The sequence below is a fragment of the Phyllostomus hastatus genome, unplaced genomic scaffold, assembly GCF_019186645.2.
Source record: "Phyllostomus hastatus isolate PE091 unplaced genomic scaffold, TTU_PhHast_1.1 phas_contig_17, whole genome shotgun sequence".
Classification (NCBI taxonomy): domain Eukaryota; kingdom Metazoa; phylum Chordata; class Mammalia; order Chiroptera; family Phyllostomidae; genus Phyllostomus; species Phyllostomus hastatus.
The window spans coordinates 40,586,335-40,599,506 of record NW_025333664.1 but is presented as its reverse complement, the minus strand read 5'-3'; the positions used below and the strand labels follow the sequence as shown (position 1 = coordinate 40,599,506).

General features: G+C 37.2%; 1 protein-coding gene and 1 pseudogene across 1 annotated transcript in view; both read right to left on the bottom strand.

Annotated features, from left to right (window-relative positions):
- The window catches only part of CFAP61 (cilia and flagella associated protein 61), a 418,587-nt gene that overhangs the window by 77,627 nt on the left and 327,788 nt on the right, over positions 1 to 13,172 (bottom strand). The window contains exon 22 of the mRNA XM_045833360.1: positions 9,465 to 9,757. Coding sequence (XP_045689316.1) covers positions 9,465 to 9,757 — 293 coding nt within the window. The remainder of the gene's footprint in view (positions 1 to 9,464; positions 9,758 to 13,172) is intronic.
- On the bottom strand, positions 6,797 to 6,934 carry LOC123815434 (annotated as a pseudogene).

The following is a 13,172-nucleotide window of genomic DNA, read 5'->3' as shown; positions in this document are numbered from 1 at the left end:
ACAAAACCATAAAGATCCTAGAATACATAGGCAGACCTGGCTGGTGTGACTCAGTTAGTTGGAGCATTATTCCATAACTGAAAGGGTGTGGGTTGAATTCTCAGTTAGGGGACATACCTAGGATGCAGGTTGATCCCAGATTTCCGATTCCAGTGCATATGATCCCTGGTCTGGGTGCTTATGGGAGGCAGACAATTGATAATTCTCTCTCACATTGATATTTCTCTCTCTCCCTCCCTCTTTCCCTTCCTCTCTCACAAAAATGCAATGAAAAATAATATCCTTGGGTGAGGATAAAAATAATGATAAAAAGGAAAACATAGGCAATAAAGTCTCAGGTATCTCACATAACAATATTTTTGCAGATATATCTCCTAGGACAAGAAACACAAAGGAAAAATATAAACAAATGAGACTACATCAAATTGAAAAGCTTCTGCACAGCTAAAGAAATCATTAGCAATGTGAAAAGGGAACCCACTGTATGGGAGAACCCACTGTGAATTCACCAATGATATAACTGATAAGGGGTTAATATTCAAAATATAAAAAGAACTAATACAATTCAACACCAGAAGAACAAACAATTCAATTTGAAAAAGGGCAAAGGACCTGATTGGGTATTTCTCCAAAGAGGACATACAAATGGCCCTGAGCCATATGAGTAAATGTTCAACATCACTAATCATCAGACAGATGCAAATTAAAACCACAATGAGATATCACTTCACATCTGTTAGACTGACTATCATCAATAAGTCAACAAACAAAAAGTGTTAGTGAGGATGTGGAGAAAAGGGAACTCTCATGCACTGTTGGTGGGAATGCAGACTGCTGTAGTCACTGTGAAAACAGTATGGAGTATCCTCAAAAATGTAAAAATGGAACTCCCTTTTGACCTAGCAGTCCCACTTCTGGGAATACATCCTAAGAATTCTGAAACACCAATCTAGAAACAGTCTAAGTTCCCATCAGTAGATGAGTGAATAAAAAAAACTAGTATATTCACACAATGGAATACTATGAAGCAGTATGAAAAAGAGAACTCTTACTTTTTGCAACAGCATGGACAGGCCTGGAGAATATTATGCTAAGTGAAGTAAGTCAGGCAGTACAAGACAAATACCATATTATATCACTTATATGTGGAATCTAATAAACAAAATAAACTAATAAACAGAATGAAAATAGAAGTTACATGGAACAGACTGACAGCTGCTGGAGAGGAGGAGGAGACTGGATTAAAGAAGGTGAAGAGATTAGCCATGGGTCATATGTATGACCCATGGACATGGGCAACAATGAGGGGATTCTTTGAGGTAGGGGAGAGGGGCTGGGTAGAGGTGGGCAAAGGGAGAAAAAGCAGTGACACCTATAATAGCATAAACAATGAAATTCAATAAAAAAAGAAAGTAAATGGTTGGAAAAATACAACATGCAAATAGTAACATAATTCCAGGAATGCAAGGTTGGTACCATATTGCAAAGGAATAAACATGATACATCACATAGACACAATGAAGGATAATAATCACATGATCATATCAATAGATGCAGAAAAAGTATTTGATAAAATCCAGCACCTATTTCTGATGAAAACTCTCAGCAAAATGGGAATAGAGGGATTATAATAAAGCCATATGTGACAAACCCACAGCCAACATCATGCTTAATGGGCAAAAAGTAAAAGTATTTCCCTTAACAACAAGAACAAGAGGAAGGTGTCCACTTTCACCAATCTTCTTCAATATAGTACTGGGAGTACTAGCTACAGCAATCAGACAAGAAGTAAAAGGCATCCAAATTGGAAAGGAGAAAGTAAAACTGTCATTATTCACAGATGACATGGTATTATACATAAAAACCCTAAAGACTCAACGAAAAAATTACTAGATCTAATGAATGAATTTGGCTAAGTAGCATGATACCAAATTAATATTCAGAAATTGGTGGCATTTTTATACACCAATAATGAACTAATAGAAAATGAAATTAAGAAAACAATCCCATTTATTATCATAACAAAAAAATAAACTACCTATCTAGGAATAAATTTAAACAAGAAGGTAAAAGACCTGTTTCAGAAAATAATAAATACTGAAGAAAGAATTGAGAAGATATAAATAAGTAAAAGCATGTACAGTGTTCATGAATAGAAAAACTTAACATCATTAAAATGTCCATACTACCTAAAGCAATCTACAGATTCAATGAAATTTCTATCAATATACTAATGGTGTATTTGTGCCTCAACCTATGTGGCTTGGCTAGTTGGGCTTTGTCCTGCAAACCAAAAGGTTGCTGGTTCAATTCCTGGTTAGGGCACATGCCTGGGTTGCAGGTTCAGTCCCCAGTCGGGATATATGTGGGAGGCAACCAGTTGTTTCCTTCTCACGTCGATGTTTCTCTCACTCTCTCCCTCCCCTTCTCTCTCTCTAAAATTAAAAAAAAATACCAATGGCCTATTTCACAGAACCACAACAGATATTACAAAAAATTTATGGAACCAAAAAGTCCCTTGAATAGCCACAGTAATCTTGAGAAAGAACAAAGATATAGGAATCACACTGCCTGAAATCAAACTATTGTACAAGGCCATAGTAATGAAACAGCATGGCACTGGCATAAAAACAGACATATAGATCAATGGAACAGAATAGAGAGCCCAGAAATAAACCTACACCCTTGTGGTCACTTAACATTTGACAAAAGTCAAGAATATAAAATAGAGTAAAGACAGTCTCTTCAATAAATGGTATTGGGAAAATTGGACAGATACATACAAAAAGTCAAAAATAGACCATGAACTTACACCATACGCAAGAATAAATGGAAAATAAATTAAAGATAAATATAAGACAGGAAATCACAAAAATCCTAGAAGAAAACACAGGCAGTAAAATCTCAGACATTTCTTGTAGCAATATTTTGCTGGTACTATATACCTCTTCAGGCAAAGGAAACAAAGAAAAAAATAAACAAATGGAACTACATCAAACTAAAAAGCTTTTGCACAGCAAAAGAGACCATCAACTAAATAAAAAGAGAGCCCACTGAATGGAAGAACATATTTGCCAATGATACGTCTGATAAGGGATTAATTTTCAAAATATAAAAAGAACTTATACAACTCAACACCAAGAAGACAAACAACCCAATTTAAAAAGAGGCAAAGGACCTGAATAGACACCTCTCCAAAGAGGACATACGGATGGCCAACAGGCATATGAAAAATGTTCAATGTCACTAATTATCAGAGAAATGAACATTAAAGCCATGAGATATCACCTCAAACCTGTCTGAATGGCTATCATCAATAAATCAACAAACAACAAGTGCTAGCAAGAATATGGAGAGAGGGGAACCCTAGTGCACTGTTGGTGGGAATACAGACTGTAGCAGCCACTATGGAAACCAACATGGAGTTTCCTCAAAAAACTCAAAATGGAACTGCCTTTTGACCCAGTCATCCTACTTCTGGGAATACATCCTAAAAATTCTTAAAAACTCATTCAAAGGACTCTTCGCACCCTTATGTTTATTACAGCATTATATATAATAGTCAAGATTTGGAAGCAGACCAAGTGTCCATCACTAGAAGAGTGGATAAAAAAGCTGTGGTACGTTTACACAATAGAATACTAGTTGGCTGTTAGAAAACAAAAAAGGGAAATCTTACCACTGGTGACAGCAAGGATGGTCCTGGAGATTATTATGCCCAGTGAAATAAGACAGTCAGGGAAAGACAAATAGCATATGGCATTACTTATATGTGGAATCTAATGAACAAAATAGAAACAGAAGCCAGAGGCATGGGTATGTGGAAGAGGCTGACAGCTGTCAGAGGGAATTGGGTTGGGGAAGGGGGCTGGATTAATATGAAGGGATTAAGCAAAAAAAAGAGACAACATTGTCATGATAATTAGGGGGAAAGGAAGGTAGGGGTAGGTGAAGGCTGGGCAAGGGGCAGAAACTGAGCTGGAAACAGACTTTGCTTGGGGGGATGGGTGCACAATGCAATGTGCAGATAGTGTTTTATGGAGTTGTACACTTGAAACCTGTATGGTTTTGTGAACCAATATCACCCCAATTAATTCAATAAAAATAAAAATAAATAGATAAATAAAAAGGATATTTGATAAAGTACACTTTATTTATAAGGTATATTATCAGAGATAAAGAGGGATATTTCATAAAGATAAATGGCAAAGTTCCTGAGGCTGACATAACAATTATAAATTTTTATGTGCTTAATAACAGATCCTCAAAAAAATTAAAGCAAAAATTAAAAGAATTAAAAGAAATACAAAATTCCACAATAACAGTGAAAGATTTTACTATCCTTCTCTCAGTAATTGATAAAATTAGACAAAAAAATATCAGTAAAGACATAGAAGTTTCAAACATCACAATCAGTTGCAATGAACTAATTATTATTTATAGAATACTACACCCAACAACCACAGGCTACAGAAAGATAGTCCATATGCTTGGACAAAAAAAACAAGTCTTACTAAATCTTAAATGGTTAAAATCATAGAGAATCTATCTCTGACCACAATGGCATTAAATTAGAAATTAATAAAAATATCATAGGAATAACACACCTCTACATAATACAATGGTCAAAGAAGAAATCATAAGGGAAATTAGAAAATACTTTGAACTAAATGATAGAGAAAATTCAACATATCAGAATTAATGGGGCCTTGGCCAGTGTGGTTGGAGTGTTGTCCTGTAGACCAAAAAGTTCATGGGATCGATTCCTGGTCAGGGCACATGCTCAGGTTGGGGGTTCAATCCCAGATCAGGGTACATATAAGAATGCAACCATTCTGTGCCCCACCCACCGCCACCTTTCTCTTTCTCCTTCTCTCTCTAAAAGCAATTAAAAAATGTCCTTGGGTAAGCATATAAAAAAATTAATAGGATGCAGCTAAAACACAGAAAAAATCTCACAGCTTTAAATGATCATATAAATCAATGACCTAAGGTTCTTAAGGAACTATAAAAAGAGTAAAGTAAATCCAAAGCAAGGAGAAGGAAGAAAATAATTAAGATCAGAAATCAGTGAAAGACAAATGAATAGATTATGGAGAAAATTAAACTCAAAAGTTGGTTCTTTGAAAAAAATCAGTAAAACTGACAAATGTTGAGAGAGAAAATGAAATTCACCAATATCAGAAATGAAAAATAGGTTATTTAATAGATTATATACAAATATATGAAAAACTTAATGCCAATAAATTTTACCAACCTTAATGAAGTGGACAAACTTCTTAAAAAATACAACTTACCAAAAGTGACATAAGGAGAAACAGCAAATCTGACTAGTCTTATATTTAGTTAAAAATATTAAATTTGTTATCAAACACCTTCCCACAATATAAACTCTAGGCCCAGATGGTTTCACTGTTAATTCTATCAAATATCCAAGAAAGAAATGGTACCAATTTTACACATTTTTTTTTCATAAAATAGAGGAGGAGGTATATTGCCTAAAGTATTTTGAGTCCAGCATAGCCTAAGTACCAAACACTTACAAGGACATTACAAAAACAGAAAAATTATAGATCAATATCCCTCATGAATATAGTTGCAAAATAGTTTCAAAAGTTCTTAAAATATATTATCAAATCAAATTCAAAACTATACAGAAGGATTAATGTATAATGACTGACTAGGGTTCATCCAGAAATGTAAAGGTGGCTAACATTTTGAAAATCAATGTAATTCACCCTATCAACAGCATTTAGAGATAAAAATATGATGTTTTTAAGAACTACAGAAAATTCATTTGAAAAATTCAACAGTCATTTCTGATAAATATTATGAGTAAACTAGGAATGAAAGGTTACTTTCTCAGTTTGATAAAAGGCACCAAAGAAAACTTCACAGTTAACCCCATGTTTAATGGTAAAAGCCTGAGTGTTTTCTTTTGAGATATGGAAAAAGACAAGGATGTCCACTTTTACCACTTTTATTGAACATTACACTGAAAGTCCTAGCCAGTAGAATAAAGTGGGTAAATAAAATAAAATGCATCAATATTGCACAGAAGAAGTAAAACTATCTCCATTTGCAGATGGTATTATTTATATATCTAGAAAATAACTACTAGAACTAATGAGTGAATTTTGCAATGTCTCTGGTTACAATGTTTACATATGGAACAATTTTACTTTACATGCTATAGCAATGATTCAGGTGGGAAACAAAGTTTTAAAAGCCCATTTATAATAGCTCAGATACTGTAGTAAGGAATATATACAAATTACCAATAAGCACATGAAAAGAAACCCAATATTATTAATTTTCAGAAAATCAAAAATTAAAAACACAATGATACATGATGTCATACCTATTAAAATGACTAAAATTAGAAAGACTGACAATACCAAGCACTGACAAAAATATAAAGCAACTGAACTCTCATAACTTACTGTTGGAAATGTGAAATGATACAACCACTTTGGAGAGCAATATGGCAGCTTCTTTAGAGATAAATATTTACCTACCATGTGACCTAGTCATTCTTCAGAGAAATGAAAACATATGTTTTTACAAAGATGTATACAAGAATGTGCATAGCAAGTAAATGAACAAATTGTGGTATATCCATACAATGGAATGCTATTCAGCAATGTCTAACCCAGATAAAAAGGAGTGAATTATTGATACAAAGAATGTTTTGAATGAATCTCAATATCACTATGTTAAGTGAAAGGATTTAAATATAACATAGTACATAATATATAATTCTAGTTATAAAAATTCTAGTTTTATCAGGGGCATATATTTGTGACATCATCTCAATGAGGGGAAAATTGGGGACTACTATAATTGAACAACAATAAAACTTTACAAAAAGAAAAAAAAAAACTGATAAGAACAGACACTACACTTGATCTTAGCCAAAAGGCCTAGAAGTGATGCACACCATCTGTTTTAGTTGCCTAGGCCTGCTATAATTAAGTATGGCAAAGTGGATGACTTAAAACAATAGAAATTCATTCTTTCACTGTTATGAAGACTAGATGTCTGAAGTCAAAGCATTAGGATCATGCTCCCTCCTAATGATTTAAGGAAGATTCTTTCTCTGTATCTTAGCTTCTGATGGTTGCTGGCAATTCTTGCCCCATAACTAATATACCTTCAGTGACTTGTAACTGCCATCACTGTAATCTCTGCCTCTGTCATTATATGTATGGCCTTCTTGCTCATGTGTCTCTTCTGTGTCATCAAATATCTCTCCCCATATGAAGGCACGAGTCATTAGATTTAAGGCCCACCCCAATCCAGTATGATCTTCTCATTACTTGATTACAACTGCAAAGAACCTATTTCCAAATAATTTGCAGGTACTGGGGGTTAGAACTTCTAATACATCTCTCTAGGGGTACATAATTCAACCCATAACACCATCACCACAGTCAACATCATAAATATATTAATTCCCACCAAAAGTTTCCTAACGTCCTAACAGAGATGATGCCTATTGTAGACAGCAGGAGGGATAAATACCCTGACTTTTCCTGTCTTCCTATTTCTAATCTCCTGCCAGTATCTGGATGTCAGAGAGCAACCGGGACTGGGAGATATCTTCTGCAGAGGCCACTTGTTGTGGTGAGTAGAGCAGGGAGAGCGGAAGACTTCACCTGATAGTAGGCCAATGTCTAACTCAGATTGCTTTAAGTTGAAATTTTAGCAGGAAGGTGTTTTTGGATCAAAGCAATTGCAAGTATTTGCAAGGTGTCTTTGGCATGATTCCAGTTCTTCCCTGAAGCTGCTAGAGAACCTGTATTCATTTGGATATTTGGGGGAGTTTCCTTATGACTCTGATTCCTAAACAGGGTATGTGCTCACCTCAAGAGGTTTCCCACACAAAGTTGACACATCCTCCAGGATGGCCATTTTGGGGGGCAGAAGGGAAATTTGGGTGAAAACAGTTTGATTTTTCTTATTGTAAATAGGTATAGTGACATTCCTGTGCAGATGATGCCTCTTTTATATTAAAATAAGGTGAACTTCTGTCTTTTTCACTGTTACATCCCTCACATTTAGGGTAGAACCTAAGACCTAATATTACATAAATGTGTAATGTATGTAATATTGTGGAATGTATGAATAAATGAATGTGCTAAAGAGTAAAATATAAAATTTCCATGGATTATCAGGATAAAATGAGAAATTTCAGAGAAATCTCCCCTGTCTGGACTCTGTGGGGATGAGTCATCACGATCTACCCTTAAAGACACTTGGGTGAGAAGCCCAACCAACACCAGAAGGGGTTAGGCTAACCAACCCCTTTTTCTAGGCCAGGGCTCGCTATGAACTCCCACCTACCTCCCCAACCAGTTTGCTGGCATTTTTTTTACTATAACTGCTATCATACACCCTTGGCCTACACAGCTCCAATACTCACACTGACCTCAGCCTTCCCTTTGTGTGGGGTCTCCTGCTTCTTCATTGGATTGGCTGTCTCTTTCCCTCTCTCCCTGCAGACTTCTGCTAATCTCCTAAACTGGCAACTCTGAGGATACAGATTGTAATTGAGCTGTCACCCTGCCCCCATCCAAAAATAAAGGGGGATATACTCTTTATACATCTTCTAAATCTCTATTGCATGGAGAAAGACTCACTATTGGTATATCCAGGATCTTAAAAAGTTAACAGCAGCATAGACTTAGGGGACCTTGGTGATGTGGGTGGTATCCCAACACACCATTACTTGCAGCCATGATGTTCTTATCTATAAAATGGGATGCTTCCCTTTACAGGGCTGTTGTGAGGAAGTGAAAGAATGTACTACAAGCATGTAGCATTGTATCAGGCAACCTCTCAATGTTGGCACTCTTCAAATCTTTGACATTCTTTCCAGGAAGATGTGAGGTCTAATTCCCTTCCATTGACTATGGACCAGCCTTAGTGACTTGCCTCTAGTTAGTAGAATGCAGGTGTAGTGACACCACTTGGCCTCTGAGGCTAGGGCATGAAAAGTGATACAGCACGTTCTCTCTCCCTCTCTCTCTCCCCTACCCCCCCACTACTTGCTCTTAGGACCAAGTCACCATGGTAAAATGAAGCCCAGTTGCATAAAGAGTTCATTAATAAGTGGTCTGGTCAAAATTTCAACTAAAGTTGATCTAGTATCAGCAAGCAGACATGTAGGTGAACATGCTTTATAGATAATTCCAGCCCCACCCATGTTCTGACTTCAACCAGGAGCGACCTCTGGTGAGAACTGCCCAGCTGAGCCCAGTCCAACCCCAGGACCACAAGAGCGAACAATAACACATGATTCTTGTATTGTGCCACTCAGTTTGGGATGGCTTGTTACTCAGCAATAGATAAAATGAGCAATTAAAACATAAAACCCAAGATCATGACTATAAATTTACCATCCACCACCTTTCAGACCCCAAGTCCGCAGGCAGCAATTGAGGTTCACAGGACCTACTTACAGAGCACGGAAGTTTGAAAGGCTTGGTGGGCGTGGTGAAGCAGGCGTTGTGAATAGGGTCTGGGTTTTGACCCTCGTTCCACTGAGCCAGGAGTGCCTCTCGGTAAATGGTAACCCCTGCTGCTTGGAGCACGTCCTCCACTGCGCTTTCCACTGAGTAGTTGTTGATGCAAGTAATGGTGGAGGTGGGTGGAGGTTGCACAAAGTGGATGCAGGAACCCCTTATGCCAAGGTTTAAGAGTGTTTCCACTGTGGTGTAAGTGTCAATTGTATCCCCATAGACAATGACATTCCCTAGAAAAGGGGGAAATGCTTAGTTATACAGTTTAAAAAAAAGGAATAACCTTATTAGTCAAATGCTAATAATACTGAAATGCTCCCTGTAACCTTCTCCTTTTTCAGCTGCAGGAAGCCACTGGTGTTACCTAGCAACGATGACCAAGACAATTTAGTAAAGAATTGGCACAAAATATCCCACAAAGTAGTCAAGTATTTTAAACTCAGAAGTAGGACATTTATTTATGTTCCAATAATTTGAAAGTTGTAATTACAATAAATAAAACTGTCTAGAATAAAACCTTTTACCTGTCTTTCTTCCCTCTTTGCCACACTTATTAAGGAAAAAATTACTAAGGTTGGCAATACATTCAAGTTCTTCCTAAGATGAAAAGGACAATGGTAAAAGAAATTCATGTACATGATGGATATATGAATATTTAAATGCTGAACCTTGCTGATATCAATGAAATTTTTCCTTTCTTTGAGAACTAATAAAGACTAGAACATTCTGCTTTTCAAGCATAATTTTTTTCTTTATTTTTTCCTCACCCAAGGACATGCTTACTGATTTTAGAGAGAAGGGAAGGGTGGGAGAGACACAAACATCAACAAGAGAGAAACACTGATGGATTTTCCCCCATACATGTCCCAACTAAGATGGAACCCACAACCTAAGTATGTGCTCTGATTGGTAATCAAACTAGCAACTTTTTGGCTTATGGATGACACTTCAACCAACTGAACCACACTGGCCAGGGCCAACAGAAAATTTTTATAAAGATTTAAATTCTAATTTCTAGAATTTAGTGTCAAAACCTAGCAAAAGTGGCCAAAGAGTATCCTTTAGGTAAGTAAAAGTAAAATCACTACAATATTGGGAGATTTTCCCTGTGTAACATTTTGATGGTAACAGTTTATACTGTTTATTTATATTTCTTAAGAATATTATAAAAGTTAATGATGTATGATATTCTATTAATTTCATCAGCTGTAAAATCAAAGATACTATTAAATGAGTGAAACATATTATATGCTCTTTATGTGCTATTATTGACAATGAATTGGCATTTTTACCTTTTCACAAATAAAGAAACTGCTGAAAGTTCTGACCAAGATGGAGACATAGGTAGAAATGCTTCACTTCCTCGCACAACCAAAAGAAGGGTAACAACCAATTTAAAAACAAAAAACAAGTAGACCTGACAGAAAATCAAGCTGCATGCAACTCTGACACCCAAGGAGATAAACATTCATCCTTACTGGTGGGGAGAGAAGAGATGGGCAGCCGGGTCAACCAGGACAGAGAGGAAGCATGGCAAGGCTGTGGACCCTGTGGCCAGGTGGGGGCTGGTGGATCAGGTGCTCCCACATTTGCACACGGATAACCCAGGAAGAACAATGGAGGAGTGACACAGTCCAGGAAATGAAAGACTCAAAACCTCTGGCTATAAAATCCATAGGGGTTGAGAAGGCAGGAGAAAGTCCCAGTCTCACAGGAGAGTTCATTGGAGAGGCCCAGGGTGTCCTAGAATGTACACAAACCCACCCACCTGGGAATCAGCACCTGAAAAGGCACAATCTGCTTTTGGGAAGCAAGGGAATGAATGGAAACTGGGTTGAGAGCCGAGCAAGTGAGCACTGTTCCCTCTCTGATCCCTCCCCCACATACAGCACCACAATGTAATGACCTGGGTAGCCACATCCTGCTGAATACCTAAGGATCTGCCCCTTACAATGTAACACACCTGCCAAGACAAAGAAATATGGCCCAAAGGAAAGAACAGATCAAAATTCCAGAAAAAAAACTAAGTGACAAGGAGATAAACAACCTATCAGAAGCAGAGTTCAAAACACTGGTAATCAGGATGCTCACAGAAATGGTTGAGTATGATTGCAAAATAGAGGAAAAAGTGAAGACTATGCAAAATGAAATAAAGGAAAATATACAGGGAACCAACAGCTATGGGAAGAAAACCTGGACTCAAATCAATGATTTGGACCAGAAGGAAGAAATAAACATTCAACCAGAACAAAATGAAGAAACAAAAATTTTTTAAAAAATGGAGAAAGGCTTAGGAACCTCCAGGACATCTTGAAATGTTCTAACACCTGAATCATAGAGGTACCAGAAAGAGAAGAGGAACAGCAACAAATTGAAAACTTATTTGCACAAACAATGAAGGAGAAATTCCCCGATCTGGCAAAGGAAATATACTTCTATCAAGTTCAGGAAGCTCAGAGAGTCCCAAAGAAGTTGGACCCAAAGAGGAACACACCAAGGCACATCATAATTACATTACCCAAGATGAAAATGAAGGAGAGAATCCTAGAAGCAGCAAGAGATAAGGGGACAGTCACATACAAAGGAGTTCCCATCAGACTGTCAGCAGATTTCTCAAAAGAGACCTTGCAGGCAAGAAGGGGCTGGAAAGAAGTATTCCAAGTCATGAAAGGCAAGGACCTACATCCCAGATTGCTCCATCCAGCAAAGCTTTCATTTAGAATGGAAGGGCAGATAAAGTGCTTCTCAGATAAGATCAAGTTAAAGGAGTTCATCATCACCAAGTCCTTATCATATGAAATGTTAAAGGGACTTATCTAAGAAAAAGAAGACAAAAATATGTACAGTAAAATGATATCAAACTCACAGTTATTAACAACCACACCTAAAACAAAAACAAAAACAAACTAAGCAAACACCTAGTAGGAACAGAACCACAGAAATGGAGATCACATGGAGGGTTGTCAGCAGTGGAGCAAGACGGGGAGTGAGGGGGCAAAAGTACAGAGAATAAGTAGCATAGACTGTAGGTAGAAAACAGATAGGGGGAGGTTAAGAACAGTATAGGAAATGTAGAAGCCAAAGAACTTATAAGTATGACCCATGGACATGAACTAAGGTTGGGGAATGTGGGTGGGTGGGAGGGGGTGTGCAGGGTGAGAGGGAATAAAGGGGTAAATGGGACAACTGTAATAGCATGATCAATAAAATATATTTTGAAAAATGGGCAAAGGACTTGAACACACACTTCTCCAAGGAGGACATACAGAGGGCCTAGAGACATATGAAAAGATGCTCAGCAGACTAGCCATCAGAGAGATGCAAATTAAAGCCACAGTGAAATACCACTTCACACCATTGAGAATGGACATCATAATCAAAGCAACAAACAACAAATGTTGGAGAGGGTGTGCAGAAAAGGGAACCCTAATGCACTGTTGGTGGGATTTGCAGACTGGTACAACCACTATGAAAAACAGTATGGAATTTTCTCAGAAAACTAAAAATGGAACTGGCTTTTGACCTGGCAATTCCACTACTAGGATTATATCCTAAGAACCCTGAAACACCAATTCAAAAGAACCTGTGCACCCCAATGTTCATAGAAACACAATTTACAATAGCCAAGTTCTGGAAGCAGCCTAGGTG